Source organism: Amphiura filiformis, chromosome 13 (genome assembly GCF_039555335.1).
Source record: "Amphiura filiformis chromosome 13, Afil_fr2py, whole genome shotgun sequence".
Classification (NCBI taxonomy): domain Eukaryota; kingdom Metazoa; phylum Echinodermata; class Ophiuroidea; order Amphilepidida; family Amphiuridae; genus Amphiura; species Amphiura filiformis.
This window is the reverse complement of record NC_092640.1, coordinates 38,453,302-38,477,263: the sequence shown is the minus strand read 5'-3', so window position 1 is coordinate 38,477,263 and position 23,962 is coordinate 38,453,302. Positions and strand designations below refer to the sequence as shown.

At 35.4% G+C, this 23,962-nt stretch overlaps 2 protein-coding genes and 1 long non-coding RNA gene across 3 annotated transcripts; all 3 read right to left on the bottom strand.

Annotated features, from left to right (window-relative positions):
* Window positions 1–3,269: 3,269 nt before the first annotated feature.
* On the bottom strand, window positions 3,270–4,542 carry LOC140168314 (uncharacterized). The gene is made up of 2 exons (XR_011861192.1): window positions 4,468–4,542; window positions 3,270–3,984 (listed from the first exon to the last, which is right to left on the bottom strand). It is a non-coding gene; the product is annotated as an uncharacterized lncRNA (long non-coding RNA).
* Window positions 4,543–6,397: 1,855 nt separating this feature from the next.
* Window positions 6,398–13,754, bottom strand: LOC140167282 (lysyl oxidase homolog 2-like). Its single transcript, XM_072190615.1, has 7 exons — window positions 12,920–13,754; window positions 11,841–12,095; window positions 11,046–11,132; window positions 9,147–9,392; window positions 8,890–9,003; window positions 7,533–7,802; window positions 6,398–6,633 (listed from the first exon to the last, which is right to left on the bottom strand). Exons 1-7 carry the CDS (start codon window positions 12,975–12,977, stop codon window positions 6,455–6,457), a joined length of 1,209 nt encoding a protein of 402 aa, XP_072046716.1. The 5' UTR covers window positions 12,978–13,754; the 3' UTR covers window positions 6,398–6,454.
* Window positions 13,755–14,196: 442 nt separating this feature from the next.
* On the bottom strand, window positions 14,197–22,306 carry LOC140167646 (uncharacterized). The gene is made up of 6 exons (XM_072190942.1): window positions 22,111–22,306; window positions 20,504–20,677; window positions 20,273–20,452; window positions 18,802–18,852; window positions 16,912–17,020; window positions 14,197–14,371 (listed from the first exon to the last, which is right to left on the bottom strand). Exons 1-6 carry the CDS (start codon window positions 22,304–22,306, stop codon window positions 14,197–14,199), a joined length of 885 nt encoding a protein of 294 aa, XP_072047043.1.
* Between the last annotated feature and the right edge of the window lie 1,656 nt (window positions 22,307–23,962).

Below are 23,962 nucleotides of genomic sequence, written 5' to 3'. Positions count from 1 at the left end.
GAATTATATACGTTGACTCAGATTTTTTTTCTGTAAGAAATCAATTCATGCATATTTAAAAGTATCATTACTGGTTAGTATTCTGGTTAAATTCTGACTATGTACAATTGATTTATGGCTAAATATTCTAACTAAGAACATGCGATTTTCACCTCATTTTCTTCTAAATATAAAAGGAAATGACTATTTCAAACTAATTAACAAATAAAAGGAGAAATAATTTTACATGAAGGAAATGTAAATCATGAATTTTACTGTAGAAACATATGATGGGCCTTAACGTATCAATGCGTATCTTTGATTGGCAGTCTTACCCCTGGTTAAGGTGCTGCTTTTAAACTGTTATCACTGAAATCAGTGGACGCAAAGGATGGATCTACGATTAGCGTAAGTCGTTTGGGGGTATTGTTCATGACGGATGAAAAACTCTCGGAGTATAGTAGCCTTGATCAAGGCTTCCTCCTTACTTTTTCTCTATTCATGCTCTTCATAGGACCCATGTATAATCAGTGGTAGAAGTAGGCCTATCATATACTGGACTCTCTAAAATTTTTAGTCAGGTCAGATTTTTTGTGTATCCATAAGTACCAGACTTGAGTCCTGTTTATCAGGGACAGTCTGTGTAGCTCAGCGGTAGAGCGCTCGCCCGACAAGCGAGAGGTCTGGGGTTCAAGTCCCTGCACAGGAGTCCGGAGTTTTTACTCTGGTATATCTGCCTATGCATGTTATGTTTCCATTTGTAAATTCATGTTTAAATGTGCTAGTGTGCGATGCGTAATTATTCTTTCCCCTGTATATTGATATATTAAGAATAACGATTAAGCATCATTAATTTGATCTCGTGCGCTAGTTTGTAATGTTTGAATGTTTCCATGTTTCAGTGTATGATGCGTAAGCCTCTTCCTCTGTTTGTATAATTTAATCAATATTAATATTACTAGGCTCTAAGCGATTTATAAGAAGACTTAATAAGCCAATTTTGAGGTTTGAAAGTGAACTACCCTTAAGGGCATACCGTATCATACTAAATAATCACTAGGAGCGTGGTGTTTTAATGACGTCACCTTCGTCACTGAAAATATCTAATCGATAAGGTGCTAGCACGCCCGAGCGTCAAGACGGAAGCCGATTTATTTCAAGGCAACTTTGACGCTCCGACGATTGCTCACAGCTAGCGATTGTAAAAACGATACAAGCGTTTGATCACTAGCGATTTTTGAATCATATCAATTGCCCTTTAGACACCTAATATCATATAATGTATAATAGCCTTATTGGCAGCTGTTGTGCTGTTTAGCAATAGCATGGTTAATGTCCCATATGGAAAGTATCTAAATCTACCCAATCCCCTGTTTCATATCTTGTTAGCCTACAATACGCAGTTAATAAGCGTTCAATTTACTTACCCACGGTAAGTCCAACAGATATCATCAGTAAAAGTAACACAGCAGCCATGGTCATTTTGTATTATGATTTATTCCAGTATTATTTACACTAATCTCATGAATGGCGGGAAATATCGTTTAACATAATAATATGTGTGCCAATATCCAAAGTTCATGATTACTTGGTGAGCTATTAAAATATTATTCCTGATGACTTATCTGGTTTTCCTCTAGTTACGGTGATGGCGTTATAGTAGAGAATTTAGATGTTTGTGTAACATTTTAAAACACAGGTGACTGCCATGTTAAAATGATTTTAACATTAATGTATCTATTCACTATGATCTTTTTATTTTACCCGGCTGTTATCTCTGAAAGTTACATGAGCCGAAATAATTTGGGTTGAAATGCATTGATTTGGTCAAAATTTTAATATCAAAATAGCTGTACAAAAACAAACCCCAAAACACAAACATTAAGTAACAACTATTCATGGGAGAAGATGCATTTGAGTTGAAGTGGCGTTTTTGAACCATTTATTCACGGTGACATGTATGATCATGACCAATGATACTTGTGACAAAATTGTGTCAAAATTTATGAAAGCATGTGAGTGCTAGAGCAAATGTAAAGGTCGACAGAAGAAAGAAGAAAGAAGAAAGAACTAAACATGGCTGTGGTCTAAGACAACGAACACAGCCGTAGGTTGACACCTTTTTGACCCTTGACCCTTTGACCCCCCAAACACCCCGTAGACATTGCATTGGTTAATGTCAATGCATATGTGCACGTGACAATACTCTGCTATGCTACTTGTGCCAAAAGAAGCATTTTGAAGTAATTTCCTTCCAGACCGGAAGTGATCCCATAATGACCTTTGACCCCAAATTAAAAAATACCACACTGGGTAGCAACAATTCATATAAGCACAATGTCACTGTGGAATGTTTTTTAGCTAATACAACTTACCGTATTTGGTTTTACTCGCGAAGTGACCACTTAATGACCTTTGACCCCAAATATGTGTATGATTTATAGTCACTGGGTAACAACAATGCATATGTGCAAGTTGAGTCATTGTCTTACGTAATTTGTTGGAGAAGTAGCATTTTGAGTTAACATAACGCGTTTTTATCCCTATGACTCTTTGACCCCACGAATTCATGTGACACAATGGCTTGGTCGGTTATGGTTGTGACCAAGTTAGGTCAGAATGTCAGCATGTGACTGCTAGGGCAAAATGTAAAAGGTCGACAGAGAAAGAACTATAGATGGCTGTCGTCTAAGACCACGAACACAGCCGTGGTGTGACCCATCAAATGACCATTGACCCCAAAATCTTTTAACAACTCATAGCCAATGTCAATACATGTGTGTATGTGGCATCACTCTGCTATGTTATTCACCACAATGAGTAACAATTACATTGAGTAACAACAATTCATGTGTGAACAAACCGTCTTGCTATGTTTTCTTGACTGGAATTTTTGAAGGTATTTGGTTTTATACCGGAAGTGAACCCTTAAATGACCTTTGAACCGAAACCTGTGCACGATTTATAGACTCTGGGTAACAGCAATGCATGTGTGCAAGTGAGGGCACTGTCCTGCGTAGGGAAGTAGCATTTTGAAGGTATTTGGTTTGGTAATGACCCCTTAACGACCTTTGACCCCAAATTTGTGTATGATTTATAGACACTTAGTAATACCAAAACACGTGTGCAGGTAGCGTCAATAATTTGTGGGAGCAGTAGCATTTTGAGCTGAAATAACGTTTTATCCCTTATGACCCTTGTGTGACCTTTGGCCCCATGAGTTTTATGTGACCTGTATGATCATGGATGATAATGGTTGTGACCAAGATAAGACAAAATCGATCACATCCTGTGAGTGCCAGAGCAAATTTAATGTAAAGGTAACACAGGAAGAAGGAACCAGTACAATTAAAGACACATAAAATGGCGATTTGAGAGGTTCAAAAAAGAGACCCTTAGTATCGATTACATGATACAGCAAAAAATGGAATCCGAAACATTCGATCGATGCTATCTTTTTAAAATACGACCCTTCTTTCATGTTTTGTAACACTATTCAGTCCCCGGTGTCACGTGAATTCTTGAATATGAATCTTTATACTTGATGTAAATTTTACAGTAAATGTTACAAATTATGTACGTGTTCAAAATGTTTCACATAAATCACCAAATTTTGTCAAAATTGGCCCTCGTAAATGAGCAACGAATGTGAATCTTTTGACTGTGTCCTTCATTAATAATAATTAATCATTTAGCTCTGTCTCCGTATTAATGGTATCATACACGCAATTCTTTATCCATCCTTCTTCTTTCTGATCATAGTTGCTAGTCGATGAACATACAGAGTTATCTGAACTTGCAAAATCGGTGTATGAATAGCGACAGACTTGGCATATCTCTGTGCAGGTTTGGTGGGTTTCACATGCCGCCAGCTTTTCTCTAGTAGTTACTCTCTCGCTGCCTCTCCGTTCAACCTCGGCAGGTCTTAGACTACAGATCGTGTCTTGAATCACGTCATATATAGAATCGTCCACGTTTATTTCTTCATGTTCATGTTGTTGTTTCCTGAAATTATCAAATTGAAGAAAAAAGAAAAACCAACTGCAGACTGCTTGAAAATTCATATTTGACCAACATCTTAGGGTCGGGGGGGGCTTAGACGTGGGACTTTAATCAGGCCCATACGCGGGGGTTGGTGCCGTAGTAGCACTCCTATTCAACCATATCCACAAAGGTCCAAAAATTGCGGTTTCTCCAATAAATAGCTCCATAAGTGGGAAAACAGTTGACAAAATGAAATTTCTACTTTTTGTTAATATGGCTAAAAACCTAAAGGGGTAATTTTAGTGGTATAGGTCCACTCATGGAAATACAAAAACAAATCTTCAAAGTGTCCTTTTTGGATTTTATTGTAAAGGCCCCTGTAAAGTATTATGTACTCAATATGGTATAATCTAAACGAAATTAAAGTGAGAAAACAACAATGTCTTTACTGTCTTTCTGATAAGGTTTCTTAACTTTTTTCATTATAATGAATACTATACGAACCTCTTATAGAGTATCAATACTGTCACAGTAATGAGAATAATTAGGAGTGCTACTGACGTACATAGCGCAATAACTGAAATATAACCAATGAAATGATTGCAAGTGGATTATATGATTTCAAAGTATTGATACTTTTGTTGCCAATTCAAAGGGCATTTCGTGATCCACAGCCTCATCCCCCACTTTTTCCAACAAAAAAATCGAGATTTTTATACCACTGGATACCTCTGGCTACATAATGTTTATGTACCAAAAATTTCTTGCAGATTAATTCGTTTAGCAAAAATATCGCCAAATTTAAATTTCGTTCTGGTATCCCTGAACGAAATTACAACAGTGGTATATGGAGCAGTGTAATACACTAAATCATGATTCATGCATAACTCGCAAACGCAAAATCAGAATCAACTGACATTTTGGGAATAAGCTTTTTTCGTGGATATCTACTGAAAAATGTCATAAAAAGAGGATGCTAGGATCACGAAATCCTCCTTTAAGACTTTCGCAAAGAAACACAAAATCCTTATTTTAAAGTAATAATGTCGTATTTTGTTATATCTTTGTAATGTTTGACTGCTACCTATATTGTGTGTTTTCGATAATATACTATCGCAGTGGATCAGCCCATACCTAATTTGTAATTGTCCATAACTTTACCATCGCCTTGATCTGCGAATGAAGTAAAAACATTGTCCTCGTTAAGAAACAAAACGTTGTCAGATACAAGTGTTTTAAGATTAGCATGATTATATAATTAATGGATCATGTTGGTGATGCTTGTTATTGCCTCATTAGATTAGAAGTGCCTCTTTAGGTTTTATAACATTTCCCATGTGCACGTGAGGCTCGAGTACAGTTTTAATTTACATGCATATTATTTTAAAAGTACCTTCGGGTATATGAAGGAAAATATAACTTGCTGACTTATACTCGTGATATAGTATAACGTTTTACTTATTAGAGAATAAACGATAGGAATTTGTATTTTGCCTATCCTCTACCGTGTGATAGACGACAGGCAGGTCCAATATTTTGAGTAGTGGATGCCGGCGCTACGATAAAAATATTGGACCTGCCTGTCGTCTATCATAGGTAGAGGATAGGAAAAATAAAAATTCCTATCGTTTATTCTCATTCTTAGTCAGTTAAATATTATTTTAATAACTGTAAACTATTTTTTAAAGCAAAAATTAAGTTACCGTCATAAAAACTCCCCTTTTTCTAAAATGAACGAAACTTGTTTACAACTTCACATCTTTTGTTGCGCGTACTGCTAGCGCGTGTGAGTATTATGCACTGCGTCTACGCATACAACGCGATACATACGCGCACCTCTATGAGCGTGTTACGCGTTATCAACACTCATGATGACGTGGGGTCGTCTACAGCCTGATAGACGACACCCAAAACCATGCGATTGTCCAATCAGATTATGTGTCTACTAATAGACCACTCCCACTGACTAAGAATTGACAATATTTTCTCTAAATGCAACAACAAAATATTGAAACTGTACCATGGCTTTAATAACTGTTGTTTTTAAGTTTCAACTTCTGTTGTAAGAAATAATCAGCAAAGTTGATGAATACGTTCCATTTACCCCGCGTACACCGTCATAAACATTGTTTTATATCAATATTATTCATCTATATCACTTCTCAAAGTAAATATATAAGGTTCTACAAGGTTCATATTGCTAATTTACTGCATTCAAATTTTGCTGCGTTACTTTTTTTCAATTTCATCAATTTCATTTCTAACCTTTGCATTCTGGGAAGTCGTCACTCCATTTCATATCCCGTTCAGATTCTCCCATTACACATTGGATTGATTGAGCTCCAGTCAGTTGATGACCAGGAGGACAGGTAAAATTAGCAAAGATATCACCGTAGTAGTAGATATCACTGCCATTCAATGGATCATCACATATGCCAGAACTTACTGAAGATCAATAAAACCCTACATTAGATATTTCAATTATTCTTTCCTAACCTTTGCATTCTGGGAAGTCGTCACTCCATTTCATATCTCGTTCAGATTCTCCCATTACACATTGGATTGATTGAGCTCCAGTCAGTTCAAGACCAAGCGGACAGTTGGCAAATATGTCACCATAGTAGTAGATATCACTGCCATTCAATGGATCATCACATATGCCAGCACTTACTGAAGATCAATAAAATTGAGAAAATGTAAGCTTCGATGATTAACTCAAATGGTAATTTTTAATGTGTGCATATATTATATTAAAATCTCAAAACTTCTAATTATTTAAAGAAAACTTTTTCTATTATATATATTTTTTACATCCAGGTGGGTATGGTTTAATTTTTATTTTATTGTTTTGTTTTGTATTCATTTCATCTTTAATAGTTTATATCTTCATGCATCATTTATAGGCAATATAGAGACAAATGTAGATTAATGTAAACGATGGGGGCTTCTAAAATCGTAGTCTTTGCAGACGAGTTCGTTTGAAGCAATTTGAAAAAGGATTAGCGACCGCAAACCGAAAGCTCACTTAAGTAAACCATGTTGTTGTGAGATTGAGAATATACTTACATCAACGTTATTACTTTCATCAACGTTATTACTTTCATCAACGCTATTACTTACATCAACGTTATTACTTACATCAACGCTATTGCTTACATCAACGTTATTACTTACATCAACGTTATTACTTACATCAACGCTATTACTTACATCAACGTTATTACTTTCATCAACGCTATTACTTACATCAACGTTATTACTTTCATCAACGTTATTACTTTCACCAACGCTATTACTTACATCAACGATATTACTTTCATCAACGCTATTACTTACATCAACGTTATTACTTTCATCAACGCTATTACTTACATCAACGTTATTACTTTCATCAACGTTATTACTTTCATCAACGTTATTACTTTCATCAACGTTATTACTTTCATCAACATGATCAATATCGTTTTCAGTGCTTGGCCGAATTCTAATTTTATCTGTTATATGTCTTACTGGTCATAAAATACTTTTCAGTCACGAAAACCGTTCTTATAATTTATAGCCCTATTTACCATTGTATACAGACATTGTATTAGAACTTCCACAAGTTTCGAGTTCTTGTCCAGTACATTCAGAGTTACAATTTTCATCTCCATTATTTTCAGAATCTGTAACTGTCTCTCGACATAAACACGTGTCACCGTTATATAGACAGGCCAATTGTACACCAAGCTCTCTGCAGTGATTGCGACACTTTCGAATCGTCATATTCTGACTTCCCAAATACAGTTCGTGTGGCGTTTGCTTGTTGTTAACTTTGAAGCATCCCACATAACCAGGAACTATACGTTAAATAAAATGGTTTATTGGATTACATTATGCGATTCTGTAAGGTTAGTATGTACATACCGGTATAAAACAATGAAAATGAAATGTACATTATAAAACAATGAAAATGAAAGGAAACTAATAATGTGAGAAATTTCTGTTTACCTTTCAATTTTTTATTTGGCTTTCTATTTGTTATTTAATGTAACAATGTTGGCAATATAGTTTCTATACATGAAAGTGAATACATTTTACATTGGGTTTCGAGTACCTTAAAATATGTATTATTTTAAAAGCTTTTTCAGTGCCTTTTCAGTAAGTTATACAGTGCAATACCCCATATAGTAAGATTCTCATCAGGTAATAACCAAATGCTATAGAAGATAGTCTGTTCCTATTCCAAGGAATTACATGACAACCCAAGGCTATTGTAAACTGGCCTCAAAAAGAAACTTATAATGTTTCACAAGGTCATATCTTTTAAAAATTCCTGTCCATAAAAATGAACAAAAATTGAACACAGGATTACTTCAATACTCTACTCTAAACATTGTTCAGTAACTAAACAGTTGTCCAACTGATACAACAGCAAAATGCACTGACATGGAACAGCTTCCGGGACCACATTCACAGCCCAATAATTGGCACCCAACACAAGAAATCTGTGAGTAAATGTAATAGGGTGGAACCAGACCTGTTTCTTGAAGAAAGTGTGTGAGAAGCAGAAGCAGTCCCATTCCACACTATTCCACTTACTCTTTGGAAATAATGACCCGTGTAAGGATCTTAAATGCATTCTCATAGATTTATTTTGCTGGGTTCCAATTATTTGCCTGTGAATGTGGTCCCGGATCCATGACCATGGATCATGTACGTCCTCTGAATATATTTAATGTGAATTGAAACCCTAAAGGGAAACTAAAGTAAGGAGGTAAAAATTATCATGTTGTTTTTATACATAGGTAAATTTAATACCACCGTCATACTTCCATGATGTTTACCGCTGCGGCAATCGATATGATGTATCATCCAATCACAAGCCTCGATTGTGTGGCAAGCGACATGACAATATGAAACCAGCATAGGCCTAACACTACATACCTGAACATATAGCCACAGCTTCTTTGCCAATTCCAGCTCCGCATGATGGTCCCTGGTATTGAGAGGGTAGAATGATTGGCGGTCTTGGAAGGCATTCGTGTAAACTGGAAAAATCTTAAAAGACAATAAGTAGGCCTTTTATTATCTTATGTATTAAATATTAAAAGTCTTTTCCCTTCATATCAGATCTTTGACTCCCGATAGATCCTACTATATTGAAAAAAAGGGGGAAACTATTCTAGTCCGAAATAACTTACCATATTTACACCTGTAATCATGCATAGCAGCTTCATGAGTTCCTTGTCCTAGTCCACCTTGTCTTGCAAACATGGTTCCTGGAAACCCAAGCTCTCTACACACCACCTGCGCATTTTCAAAGGTCCATGATTTCGAACCCTGCTTTAACGATTGATAACAAACGCTAGCCCACATATCGTCGTATTGGACTTCGACTCTTCCAATGTTTGGTGCAACACCTCCCAATAAGTCAACACTAAAATTGCCTTGCGAATATAAGATGCAGAAGTAAAAAAGAAGGAAATAAAGTAATAAGGGGAAGAACAAAAACTAAACTAGAAAATAAACAATATATTTGTTCGCATTCATCCACGGTTATTAATGTGCCTGTGTTGTCTTTCAGAAATCTACTGTTGTACATTTTTACCATTTCCCACAAGGCATTTTCCAGTATTGAGGCTTGGCATAATGTGCTTAATAAATTTAAAAAGTGTTTTATTTAGTAAATTATGATTATTAATTTAAACCCCGGGACCTGTTGTGCTTTCTGTAGTAAGCAAATGAAGCATCTGTATAACAAATGCAATAACATTTTCCATAATTGGTCTAATTTAAAAAAAACTCATATTAATAAAAACGAAAAAAAAAAAAAAAAAAAAAAAAAGCCGGCTCTCAATACATAATAGAGACATTGCGATTTTCCAAACGCAGCACGTAGCACGTACGTTTTCGCGTACGTTAATACGGTGTTAAATATTGCTAGTCTCAGTTCCAAACTGGATTTTGCTCATTCGTCACGAAGGAGAACAAATGAGCTGAAATAAAGACTATGCTATTTGATCAAATCTCAACAGCTTCTAACCTAGGTCGATAGAGGGCATAGTAATTGATAAAATAACAGTGAGCTGAGTCTCTGCTTAAATTCAAACAGACCGCTTTTGATTTTGATTAAAATTTTGACCTACATGCTCATTAAACCTAATTGTTTTTTGTGCTCCCCAAATATTATAGTTGCCCCAAAACATATATTTTGGTAGATTAAAGATCACTACATACATACATCATGACTTAAGTTTCAAAATGAGACTTTTTCGTCCTGAAAATTAGGCGCGTTGCATGGACTTAGACATGAGGTAAAATCAGCATATTTCACGTAAGCATCTGCGTTTTTATTCTACGTTGGAATCCAAAATGGGAAATCGCAATGTAATTTTCTTAACGCAAAGTATCACACACATTTCAATGGGCAATCTCTGCGTGTGCATATTGCGTTTAAATTTAGTCCATTTTAACACATCGCTGTACCTTTATTATAATGATTAATAAAAAACAAAAAGGATCATAATAATAATTAGACTTTCCTTCATATGTTCATTATCTTTGACTGTCTTTAATATATTGTGAAATGGACCAATTTTGTGCATTTTCAACGATGTATCTACGTCGATTTCGCACGTGGAATATCTTCAAAAATAGCTAAATACGTGACCTCGCTTCGATACAGGAGAGTGGTTTTGAATAGATCAACGTACGTCCGATGTCTACGTTTGGAAATCGCAATGTCTCTAATATCATTCAAAATTCCCGGTCCGAAATTGCCTGTGGCAATGACAACCCTCGTTTCTTCAGAATGTAATTCAATATGTCTGATGTGCTCTCAGTTCTCACAAAAATAATGGGTAAACGTTGCTGTCCGATTCCTTAAAGTGTTCCTTTACTTCCATGTTAATCTATATTTGCTGGAGGTGGAGAGGTAGTTATATTAATATGTTAAGGCAATTAATAAGCTGTATGTGGTTTTTTTCAATTATTTAAAATACCTGCTTCCTTAGGAAAATTGAAGTATGCTTGATATTAGTTGCCAGATACGCATTGTTATAAAAATAAAAATAAAATAAAATAAACATTCAAGCACTTACTGTAGCAATGTACACCTGCTGGATATGATGAGTCTGGGCACTTCTTAACAAATTTGGAACCTATACAGTAGTGAAGACTCATTTCAGCTTTATCATGAGAACAATGAAAATATAATTAAGTTTAATAAGAATCATTTAAACCATATTACATTTTTTATCAGGGATGAAAGTAAACTTTCTCGCAGTTCGTTGTGTTGTACATCATTAGAGTGATAAGCTTGATGCTGAGCCGTTTAAAAAGTTAACAAAGAAGTTTTGGTGGCTCTGAAAAGAGCTGTTCAGACAGCCAGGCAGGATTTTTGTTTATATATCATTTAAATTGGCGCTTTCCGTTGAATCCCGATGCTTGTTATAATGACTATTTATAATGTATGTTAACTCATAATACGCGTAATATTCAATACGCCAAAGGTTTTATGCATCGTTTAGAACATTAAGGCAATATGAGCAAATTAGTTCGATCTTGTTATCGACCGTCGATGCTTGGTCGATTTTCATTATTTATGAAATCAATTAAATGACAATTAACAATGATCAATATAAATTTAACATTAATTATGACTAATTAGTTATTAGTTCATTAATAACATGCATCGAAGCAGCATCAGTGGTCGATCCAAAGCTCGGATTTGTTTCTGCTGCCTAATTTCTTTTTACTACAGGAACTCAGCAACTGTTGGTTTAAAAACATGTTGACATTTTTACCTTATGTTTTTTACCTAAAATCTTTTGTAAGCAACCGTTGCTAAATTCATATTGTTGTTAACTAAGATTTAACAGCGTAAAGACACTTACCATCCTTACTTCCACTGCAATCAAAATCGCTGGAATATTGATTTAAAAACGTTGAAGCATTTTTCTCGACACTAAATGTCCATCCACCTTTATACCCAAGCTGTATACATGCTACCATGGCTTCCCGTTGACCCCACGTTTTATCTCCGTCACGACATACAACATACCATTCTGTGCCAGATTTGATTTGAACTACTCCTTCGTTGCTATAGTTGGCGTTGATTGATTTTAAACGTATATCAATGACATCAATGGCTGGAGAAAATAAAATGTGAGCATCAATGTGCTACCCGACAGTGGCAGCGGAACCAATAAAAAGCTTTCTGAAAAGCACACATATTTCTTATTCAGTTATAATCAAGTTGAATTTCAGTCTTGAAACGGTCTTTCAAATGACTATTTATGTTGAAATGCGCGCGACATGTGTGAAAATGTTGACTGCACCGCTTGGAGGTGGCGAAGAATCGATCTGGAGCGATTAATTGGTCGATTCGGCACCAGTGCCTCCAGGGCACGTGCCATCCCTTGACCCACCCTTGCTACACCACTGCGAGAAAATAATGTTTCTTTATTGAGAAAGAATGATTAACTATAGCATTTGTGTCACTTTATTGATAATAATTGACACTAAATACTATTCAGTATGGTTATATAATACATGGTTAGAATATGTGGTGTGATCAAGCAATATCAGTCTGAAGGCGGGCATACTAAATTGTCAGTTTTCTATATGATTTCATCGATCATTTGTAAAGCTACATTTTGCAGAAAACCCCATTGAAATTGATAATTTAGTTCCAAAGATATGAAAAGTTTCCAAAACAAAAGGCAACAAAAGAAATTATTTCCTTTGTTTTGCTATATCTGAAAATCAATATTTCCGACTTCCAACTGATTTTACCTAATCAAATCACATATATAGTTTGTACGTAGCGACCATATAAAGTTACGTTTATAAATCCCGTTTCACAGGAGATGTAACAATCATTATTTTAGTCTTTTGTATCTCGTTATAATACGCGTATGTAAAGATTTCTTTCAATTTATTAAAAAGATCTAATAATAATAGTGAATCATACCTGTCACAGTTGTACCAGTCAAAACCATAAATATCCCAACTCTGGCAATTAAAAGCATTTTCAAGCGATTTGTTCTCGTAGATTGCCTTCCATAAGAATAACACCTCGATAAGAGTGTGTTGGAAAATAACAATGTTTCTACAACTACATCACTTCCGTTTGCGTTGACACGAAAATGAAACGGAAAGTGTGGCGTAGGTTGCCAAAATCATGTTTCTGTTCCAAAATCATTGTTGTTAAATAATGTTCATTGTCATATTGTCCGGTTGTGGAGTCTCTATCTAAACGTACAGCTCTTATGGTTACATACCACTAATAGGCCTGGGCGATACATGGAAATACGACGAGTAACTATTTGTTTGCATTGCATCTGAACAGACTGCATTAAAATCGCTGAAATTGATCAAGTTTTATAGCCAAAAAAGTACTTTTTAGGGTTTGATGATTCAATATGGTATATTTTTTCTCATTATATGACATTTTTGTTGTAATAGTACCAAAATTCATACGCACGGCTTCGGTTTTTAGTAAATATTCGCCCTACCATATCGTAACTTTCAGCTTCGAGGGCGCACTGCCATTTTAAGGTGTTTACGGTTCAGTGCGTTAAAACAAGAAAAGTCTCAGGTCAACCTAAGTTGAGTTTTTGATCATGTGGCATCTAAATCGTATAGTTTCATCTGATGTTAGTGGCATTTAACTGTGAGAGTTCTGAATATGACAAAATTCCACCCGACATTAGCCATTTTCCCATTGAAACCCGTGTAATACATACTTAGTGGTATTTAACCTTATGGAAAGAATGTACAGTATTATAATAATCATTGTCTGTAGCCTATTATTATCATTCGTATCACTATTTGCCAAACTACATTTTGTATAGGAATTGGCTCAAATACGACACTAAAATGATATCTTAAAAACAGGATGATAATTTTGGAAGAATAAAAAGGAAAATTATTGAATTGAAAATGAAATCAGAATTTCCGAGGCACACATTTTAAGAACATTTCTGTGTTGCTGGGTGCAAATATTTTAACATTATGTTATTTAAGAGTTGACAAAATATTTGGCAAAAATGTTTGCAAAAATAGTTTACAATAAATAAATAAAATTTTGAAAACATTTTAAAAATATTTTTGTAGGAAAACGTTTTCATGACCTTTATATAACGACATTTTAATGTTATTAAAACGTTTTTACCTAAACCAATTCTGATTGGTTTGGGAACTGAAAGAGCAATAAATACAAGTTTTCAACAACACAGTTTCATGGTTTCATAATCCAATTGCAGGAGGTATTTCGTCATACACTGGATTATTTGAATGTCGCATCATTTCAATTCCCGTATTTTCGTATTGTGGCTCCTCTGGGTTATTTGCATCATGCGCCGTTGGTGGTAGGTAAGTCGAGTACGAGTATAGTCGTATAGCTGGTTCAGGTTTCTTTTTCCTGAAATATAATTGCGTAAATATGTAAACTCCTCAACAAAAGTTTGGAAAGTTTTTCAAGCATCTGTATCTCCAATTATTTGTGACATATTCATATCGTGTTGCATATCACTGGATAGCTACAATACTCCCCTTTACAATGACACCCCATTTGAAACAATAACATTTTTCACGGCTGAGTACATGCATTGTGATTGTAGTGGGGTCTCAAAATGAATTTGCAAAATTGACACGATATGAATATGTCACAAATAATTGGAGATACAGATGCTTGAAAAAACTTTCCAAACTTTCGTTGAGGAGTTTATAATAATAAAAAACAAGGAATTGAGGCTCCATATGTGATGCGATCAAGCAAAATCAGTCGGAACTCGGAAATATTAAATTTTGAGTTCCTTATAGGATAGTAAAAAGCATTTACAAACCTGGATTTTGCAGAAACCCCATTAAAATTGAACAATCAGTTCCAAAGCTTGATCGCATCACATTATTATGTGATGCGATCAAGTTAGATCAGTTGGAACTCGGAAATATTGATTTTGAGATATAGCCACACAAAGGAAATATTTCCTTTTGTTTCCTCTTGTTTTGGAAACTCTTTAATTGCTCATATCTTTGGAACTGGTTAATCAATATCAATTGGGTTTTCTTCAAATGTTTTCTTTGTAAATGTTTTTTACTGTCCTATGAGAAACTGAAAATTTAATATTTCCGAGTTCCGACTGATTTTGCTTGATCGCATCACATATCTAGCCATATGGCGTGAGACATAGCGAGACAATTATACGCAAATATACGTCGTACATTAGTATTTTTTAGTATTATACAAATCCAAGTAATTGTGATCTAAATGACTTTAGAATAAAAGTCGTTCAAAAACAAACTATTTGGGGAAAATGTTTGACCCCCCCCCCCTCTCCCTCACATTTGCACCAAAAAATTCCTGGTGCCGCCACTCTGTTGGGCCCGCTACAGTAGTTGATCATGTTGATAAATGAACCAATTTGACCATTGTTATTATAAGTCTAATTAATGTAGGGGAACTGAACATGACATTACAGTATTTCAATAATTTAACAATTTCAGCTATGTAACTAAAAAAAAGTGGGTCTTTTAATTTTAGAAAATAAATCAAAAATCGCTCAGGGCTTCTTATTGATCAGACTCATGAGACTGTTTTCTGGTTGTTTCCGGCCCCAATTTTTTGTAAAATCAAATTATGACCAACCAATTTGCTGGTATAAACAGTTAACCCTACTCTTTATTGTCCTCCCTTCCGAAAAAAATGACTACCAAAATGATATTTTGTAAACATCACCCGTATTTTTTAATTATTATTATTATTATTATTATTATTATTATTAAAGGACATTTCGTCGCCAGAGTGCTACACTATCGTAAGTGACATTTTTGGCCAAAATGAGATTTTGACGAATTATGGAAGGCTATATAAAAGCACACATTTTAACCTAGGTTTTAAGTTCCAAATTTGCTTAATTATTTTTTAATTAATAAAATAAAATATCGTAAGTGCAATGCAATTTTAAATAATGCATGCAAGACTATCGTATATGTGCCACTTACGATAGTCTTGCACGCTAATTCTGTTTTTCATTTTTCTGCAAGACCATCGTATGTGCCACATACGCTACTTTATTGGGCCTAAACAACAAAATCATGGAATGCTACACCATCGTAAGTGCAAAACTGGCTGTGACGCTGACGGCTGTATGCGTTGTCATCATGCTGGCTAAGTTCATAGCTCCCGTGACTGGTAATAGAGACGATAAATCCGGTGTTTTTAGTTTTAGATTCATTAATAAATCTTGAGAGATAACATTACGGGAAAAGGTTTCTTGCTGTTGTAAATATTATGTGCCAAAATAAATTAACACTTGTTAAGAAACATAAAATGATAAAATATTGGATATTTGAGCCGATATTACGTATATCCTAATTTAGCAATGAATGCTACACTATCGTATGTGGCACATACGATAGTGTTGCACTCTACACTTATTTCTATTTGAGTGCAACACTATCGTATGTGGCACATACGATAGTGTTGCACTCTACACTCATTTCAATTTGAGTGTAACACTATCGTATGTGGCACTTACGACATCTAAATCAGTAAATATTTCATCGATTTATTAACTTTAACACCATTTATATAGTTTATATTATTAAAATCAAATTGCTTTACATTCCCATGTCATTTTATGGCTACTTGGAAACAAATTACTACGCTAAACACAAAAATGCTCCTCCTGTAAAACTGTCCAAACTGCACTTACGATAGTGTAGGACTCTGCCGACGATTTCTATAGCGCTCTACAGATAACACAGCGCTTTTGCTCCAAAACAAAATACACAAGAAAAACTAAGATCGTAGATAAACTGTAACATCGTTTTGCAATAGTAGACGTTAAACATGCATGTCCTGGGGATTTTGTTACAAATAGTTCGGTACATTTGGTAACTGTTATTTTGAATAAAAAACTACAAAGCAAATGATAAAGATTATTAGTATTTCCAAACCTTTTATAGTACATCAGAATTGCTATCAAAGCAGTAATGGTCACACCAACTCCAAGTTCAGCTGCCATGGCTATAATGATCGGTTGGGTGTTTGTTGATGTAGGACTATCTACGAATGAAAATAAAATTCGGTATTTGAAATGCTCTTGTAATAAGAAATACATTGTAAGGGCGCTAGCCCAGGGGGCACTTCAATTTGAAATGAATATAGGTGTAGGGCTGGCACTTTCGCACTAAGGGGCATTCGGTGAGAGCAAAATGTAAAAAATATGGGGTCATTGGGTGAGAGCATGATTTTGGGCATTCGGTGAGAGCAAGATGTAAAAAATATGAGGTGATGACCATTTTTAAATGGAATCTTTGGGTGAGAGCCGAAACAGCGCCACAGAAACATCAAGAATCGAATTTCTAGTTTTAAATGGCTTCAAATTTCCTTGTTTTTTCAAAATAAGTCACAAAATCAGTGATTAATGAAAGTTGCTGTTAAAATTGAACTTGTCTTCGAGTGACAGAACATGTGTTCGTAAAAATATATGGGGTCTTTGTGTGACAGCGACGCTGAAAAAGGAGGTCTTAACAGCCCTACATACGCGTCACCTCCAAAGTTGGAGTGACCCCCCGGGGGCGCTAGGGATTTTGAAAAGTCAAATGAGAAAATTTCGCTTTCTTTTGACAGTTTGAACACTGAGAGAGCAGTAATTTATAGACAATAATCTATATAATAAGGTCCGTATGCACAAAACAAGTTAGACCCCGGGAAGTTAGACCAGGTCTAACTTTAGATCTGGTCTAGCTATGGGGATAAGTTCTATGGAAAAGGAACTTGTTAGCATACCTATTATTCTATATTATTGTAGATCCTGTTAAGGGCAAACACATGTGTCTTTATATTAGTGGGATAAGTTTTTGAATTTGCTGGAATTAAAGTAGGAAAACAAAATAGTAATAAGAACCCCCCTAATTCTATCCTCCATGGTTATACCAGAACTGGTATAACTTGTTTTGTGCATACAGACTTAACGTTTAAGAGTTGACAAGAATCTGTAAGGAAAGATAGTTAATGAAATATTATGCAAATACATGTTTTGAGAGGAAGTAGTCAAAACTACTGGTCCCAAGGTGTTGGATGATTTGACAACTTCCTGACGCGTCTGCATTAAAACCAAGTATCTTAGTGCAATATGACAATTTGCCATTTTATTCGTGGTAATGAGGAACAGTCTGAGATATATTACAACATGATGGAATCAATGTTTAAATTTTGTCCCCGTTATGACCTTCGACTCCTCCAGGGAAGCATAGGGGCCTATAAATAGAGTCAATTATAGTTTAATCATGTATGATGTAAGTAAGGATGCCAAAAACATTGGTTCCCCTATTGTAGCAAGAGAGAATTCTAATTCTTTCAATAAACAAGTGGTAAACTAAGTGTTTGAAATTATAGCTTGTCTATTCACCAAGGCATGTCATATAAATAGACGGGTAAAAATCAGCAATCATGTTTTGGGTGCTCTCATTTATGTATCACTGCACTAATAAGCAAATATTTTGATTTTTGATTTCTTCCACAGTGAAATAATCAATAGGATTATTTGATCATCTAAACCACACTTTCAAATGCAGATTGACCTGTTCGATTTCTCTGCTCGTGAATATTACACTGTGAAATGTAAAGGTTTGTAACAAAGGGTATAGATAAAGTATATAGTTGGAAATAGCATCCGTCAAGAATTTGGGCATCACATGAACAAAACAAAAACCAACCCAACAATGTTTAATTTGAAAAAGGCAATGTATCAAATTAGTTTCAATATTGTAATTGTTATCTTAATGTTCTTTATTTGATCATTCAATCTGCAACTAAAAGTACATTATGGTCCATTTGCTTACCAATATCATACTTGTCATCACTAGTCGATGTTGGCTGGGTTGAAAGAAACTCTACAAAATCAGAAAAATAAGACGACTTAAAGTTAATATAAACTATAGATCCATACAACATATATTAAATGGAAGCTGTCACTACGAGGACCTAAATATTTCGGAACTTTTTGAAAGGGTGGCATAAAGTTTGAAAGCTCTCTCGCTGACCTGCTCCAAGAATCACTATAAAGTGACAATTGCACATGAAGCGCATGAAAAGTTTTAAACGACACCCCTTGGCTACGCCACCGCCGTAATTATGCGCGTTTTAAAGAAGGAAATATATTCACAACTTGATAACAAAACTAGTTTGGATGCGTTTACCCACTAGCAATAAAAATGATACATCACATAGTGTCATCGCCCCAATATCTTCATGGCAGAAAATGCCATGGTAGGTTGAATCCACAGCCACGCATGGCCATTGTGTTCCGATCTGTTTAATAGTTTTAAAACGCAATGGGCTGAAGGACATCCGACTAAGGCTAGCCTGTGACTGACCTCTGTACGGTCAGCGAGCATACATACGCCATGGTCATCTGCTTAGACTGCCTCTACGATAGTCTCCTACACAGCCAGTTTGTGTCAGTCGGTCTGGCCCGAGACTACCTCCACGAGGGTCTACGATGCATTATTTAAAATCTGAATTTTGGTCACTTTTTCAGCTCAAGACGCACGCTAGTTTTTCAAGACGCAAGCTAACGACGATAATATCCGTTGAACATAATATGTTCAAGTGCACTGAACCAGATCTGGTTTCTTTATACGAAATCATTTACGGGAGATATTCATCATTTTTTACCACGGTATCCAAAGATTTATAGGCTGAATATCAATCGTGCATAGCACATTTACGTGTATCGATCCCGTGTATTCATTTCAGTGTCTCTGGTTGTATAATGTAATTATTAACCGGGCGATGTCGGTGTGCATCAAACACAAAATTGTTTTTAAAACGTTAGCATGGTTAGAAACGCTTTATTATGGTTATAAACGTGTTTTAGTTTTGGTGTAGAGGTTCAAAATATCGGGTTACCCAAATGTTAACGTTAAATATTTTCATAACATTTTTGAAAAATATTTGTCAACACGTAAATACCATTATGTAAGAACTTTTTGCGTAAACGTATATCATTGGTTTTTTTTGGGGGGGGGGAGGTTAAGAGGATGTGCCATGTAGACTCTGGAAAATAGATTAAGCCATGATTATAGGACCCATCACTATTGTACCTGTTACAGAAAGCAACCCCTGCTGGTAAAATTGAGGGCTTTGGGGGAATATTGCCAAAATGTCATGTCATTTGGGCACATTTGTCTCTAATGGGACGAAACTCAAATGGGCAATGTGATGGGGCATTGGTATACCACATTGTCCATATTCTTGCATATATTTAATCATAAAAACTGACAACCAAAAAAATGTCATATTATATATAACCTTTGCATTCTGGGAAGTTGTCCCTCCATTTCATATCCCGTTCAGAATCTCCCATAACACATTGGATCGATTTAGCTCCAGTCAGTTGATGACCAGGAGGACCGGTAAAATTAGCAAAGATATCACCGTAGTAGTAGATATCACTGCCATTCAATGGATCATCACATATGCCAGAACTTACTGAAGATAAATAAAGCCCTACATTAGATATTTCAATTATTCTTTCCTAACCTTTGCATTCTGGGAAGTCGTCACTCCATTTCATATCTCGTTCAGATTCTCCCATTACACATTGGATTGATTGAGCTCCAGTCAGTTCAAGACCAAGCGGACAGTTAGCAAATATATCACCATAGTAGTAGATATCACTGCCATTCAATGGATCATCACATATGCCAGAACTTACTGAAGATCAATAAAATTGAGAAATATGTAAGCTTTAATGATTAAAACAAATAGTAATTTTGAATGCATAACAAAATAAATTCTACTATTATACTATATTATACTCCGAGTTACAGTGTAACATTCATAGGTACCTCAATGTGTTGCGACATGTTTCTCATTTGATAGCGCTAGTCCAACACCGTTTAAACCAATTAATATTCCTATTGCTGAAGAGGATAATAATCTTCTACCTATTTCTATAGAATCCTTTAATAGCTCTAGTCTTTGTTTGCTTTGGCTAAATCCTGTTCAAGTGGTGGGTTACAAAGCATTGTATTTCGTCTAGGTATGTATAACCAGCAATTAACAATGAGAGGACATTTCTGAACCTCGTTGACTTGGGAATGATTTTAAAAGACCACCAATTATGACTGTTTGAAATTTATTACCAGCAATGTGGAAAAAGAGACACATTTAGAACCGAAAAATGGTACCATTTTGTTAAAGGAGCAGAGTTCAACAAACCATAACCCCGCTTCTGGATATCGTTTGAATTCAAATGATATACCATTTTAAAGCTTATATATATTTTCTGAACACGAAATAAAACAAAATTGACCGGGGCCGACTTTACGGCTGATTCGTGGTGTACGGTCATATTTTATATCGTCGTGTATAGTTTTCACACAGTGACGATTAGAGGATAAAGCTATTGTTTTAGCCGCTGCCGTGCATCTATCATCTCATATAACACGGGTGACATCATCATTTTAAGTGAAACACTTCAATTCAATTAAAAATATCATAAGTATACCAAATTTTAATCAAATTAAATCCTACATTTGACAAGGAATTACCTAGGCCTTGAAATCGATCAGTCCCGTTGTTGCTATGCGCCTCCGATTGGTTGAAATATCGAGTACGCTTGTCGCCTCGAACTGTGTTATATGTGACACGATCTGGTCAATGGGGGCCAATTTGAAATTTGAAATAAAGGTAAAAACATGGAGTAAAAAACAATAAAATACATAAAACAATGGACATCAAAAAACTTCATAACTTTTGAACCAAGTATGCTAGACGTTTGGCGTTTTCAGTAAATGATAGCCTATTGTATATCTAATATTATGATCACAATAACTCCAAAAATGACTCTTTTAGCCCCCATGGACCAGATCGTGTCACATATCGTGTCATATCACACGGGTAATAACCAATAAGATTGCAGGAACGCTCTCAAGTGTTTAAAAAATAGATAACTATAAATAGCCCATTTTGTATTCTATTCAACGATGAGTGCGACGAACATCGTAGATATTTGATAAAAGTGTGTTTTTTTTCAGTGCATAACATAGCTGTACATTATTAGTATCGTGATATATGTTATTTGGTAACCGACGCAGGAAATAATATTTTTTCGCGAAAACTGTTGATTATCATTAAATATTTACCATTGTATACAGATATTGTGTTCAAACTTCCGCAAGTTTCGTTTCCTTGGCCAGTACATTCAGAGTTGCAATATTCATCTCCACAGCGGTCATAATCATCAATTGTGTTGCGACAGAGACACGTGTTACCGTTATACAGACAGGCCAATTGTACATCGAGTCGTCTGCAGTGATTACGACACTTTCGAACCGTCATATTCTGATCTTCCAGATAGAATTCATCTGATGTTTCCTTGGTATTACTTTTATTTTCCCAACACCCAATATAACCAGGAACTATAAAGTTATGTTAAATAATGAAAGTTGTGTTGGTTTACATATTCACCGAAAGAAAAATATACTTCGTTTACACTCAATCATTTATATTTGTACGGTTAGTATGTTATAAAACGTAATGATTTCGCCGCATTCCTAGGCCATGTCTGCGTGGCTTTAAAATATTTAAAAAGAAATATATAATAATAATATGTATCTTGTATATGTTTAAGCAATTATAAGGTGGAAACATTTTACATTAGGTTACAAGGGACATTAGGTTACAAGGACTTTAAAGTTTGTTAGGAAATTGTTGAAATTTTATGCATATCCTCAATACGAAAGGTCAAAATTTACGTATGATGGTCGTTTTTCTTCCTAGACATACCATTCGATTTATAAAGTTTACTTCGAGGTCTGTTTGTCAAATTAAAAATTTGCCATAAAATTTGTGTTATATCGCGAATTTCAAAAAATCAACATTATTTGATATCAGAAGGACATTCTCCGTAGTCAGAATGCACTTTGGTGCGTCTGATATGCTTTTTGGTTACACACACATACTGTGCTAAGGTGAGCGAAAGAGCCCATTAAAACTATGTAATAGATCAACGCCATTTGCCAGTCAGTCGTGAGGACTCTCAAACGCTGCTGTGTGTGAAATGACAGCAGTGGCGTAGCCAGGGGGCAGCTGACCCCCTGTGAGAAGTCCCCCCTCTTGCCCCCTCCCTCGTGCGAGAAGCCTTTTTTTGTAATTGTGGCCCATTTTTGACCATTTTCGTCAAAGTTCGCCCCCACCCCCTGGAAATTTGCCTTGCCTCCTCTAGCCCCCCCCCCCAAAAGTTATGGCTACACAACTGAATGACAGACTCTCTGTGGTCAATCATGCATAATTTGTTTTTAATTTGTGACATTTCCCGGTCTATAGGACTAATAGTTTAACATGAAAATATAATGACACTCGTCAGTTATTATGCCAAACCACCGAATAGTTGAATCATTTTCTTACGATCCGTGACCCTTCATAGCATACCTTTGTTTCTCTGTGGATTTGACTAGATGGACACATTCTAAGAAAAAATAGCTCCTATGTCCCTCCCAAAAATGGCGGGAAAATCTATTTATAGCTCATTTTTCAAAATGGCCGCCGGTGACATTTTGAAAAACATGAATATCTATATACCATGTTCTGGATGGGCTATAATGACAAATAATATGCCGTTTTCCACTATCTTTGGCATACCCAACCTTTTAAGATAAAATTCAAAGTGTTGAGAGGTCATCTTGACCCCTAAATCCAAGATGGCCGCCATTTTCATATTGAAAAACATGAAAATCGATATATCATGAAGTGGATAGGCTATAATAACAAACAATGTGTCGTTTTCAACTATATTTGGCATGCAAAACCGTTTAAGATCATATTTAAAGAGTTTGGGGTCACATTGACCCCTAAATCCAAGATGGCCGCCAGCGCCATATTGACAAAAACATGAAAATCTATATACCATGAAGTGGATAGGCTATACTGACAAACAATGTGTCGTTTTCCACTATTTTTGGCATGCCAAATCTTTTTTTGTCAAATTCAAAGTGT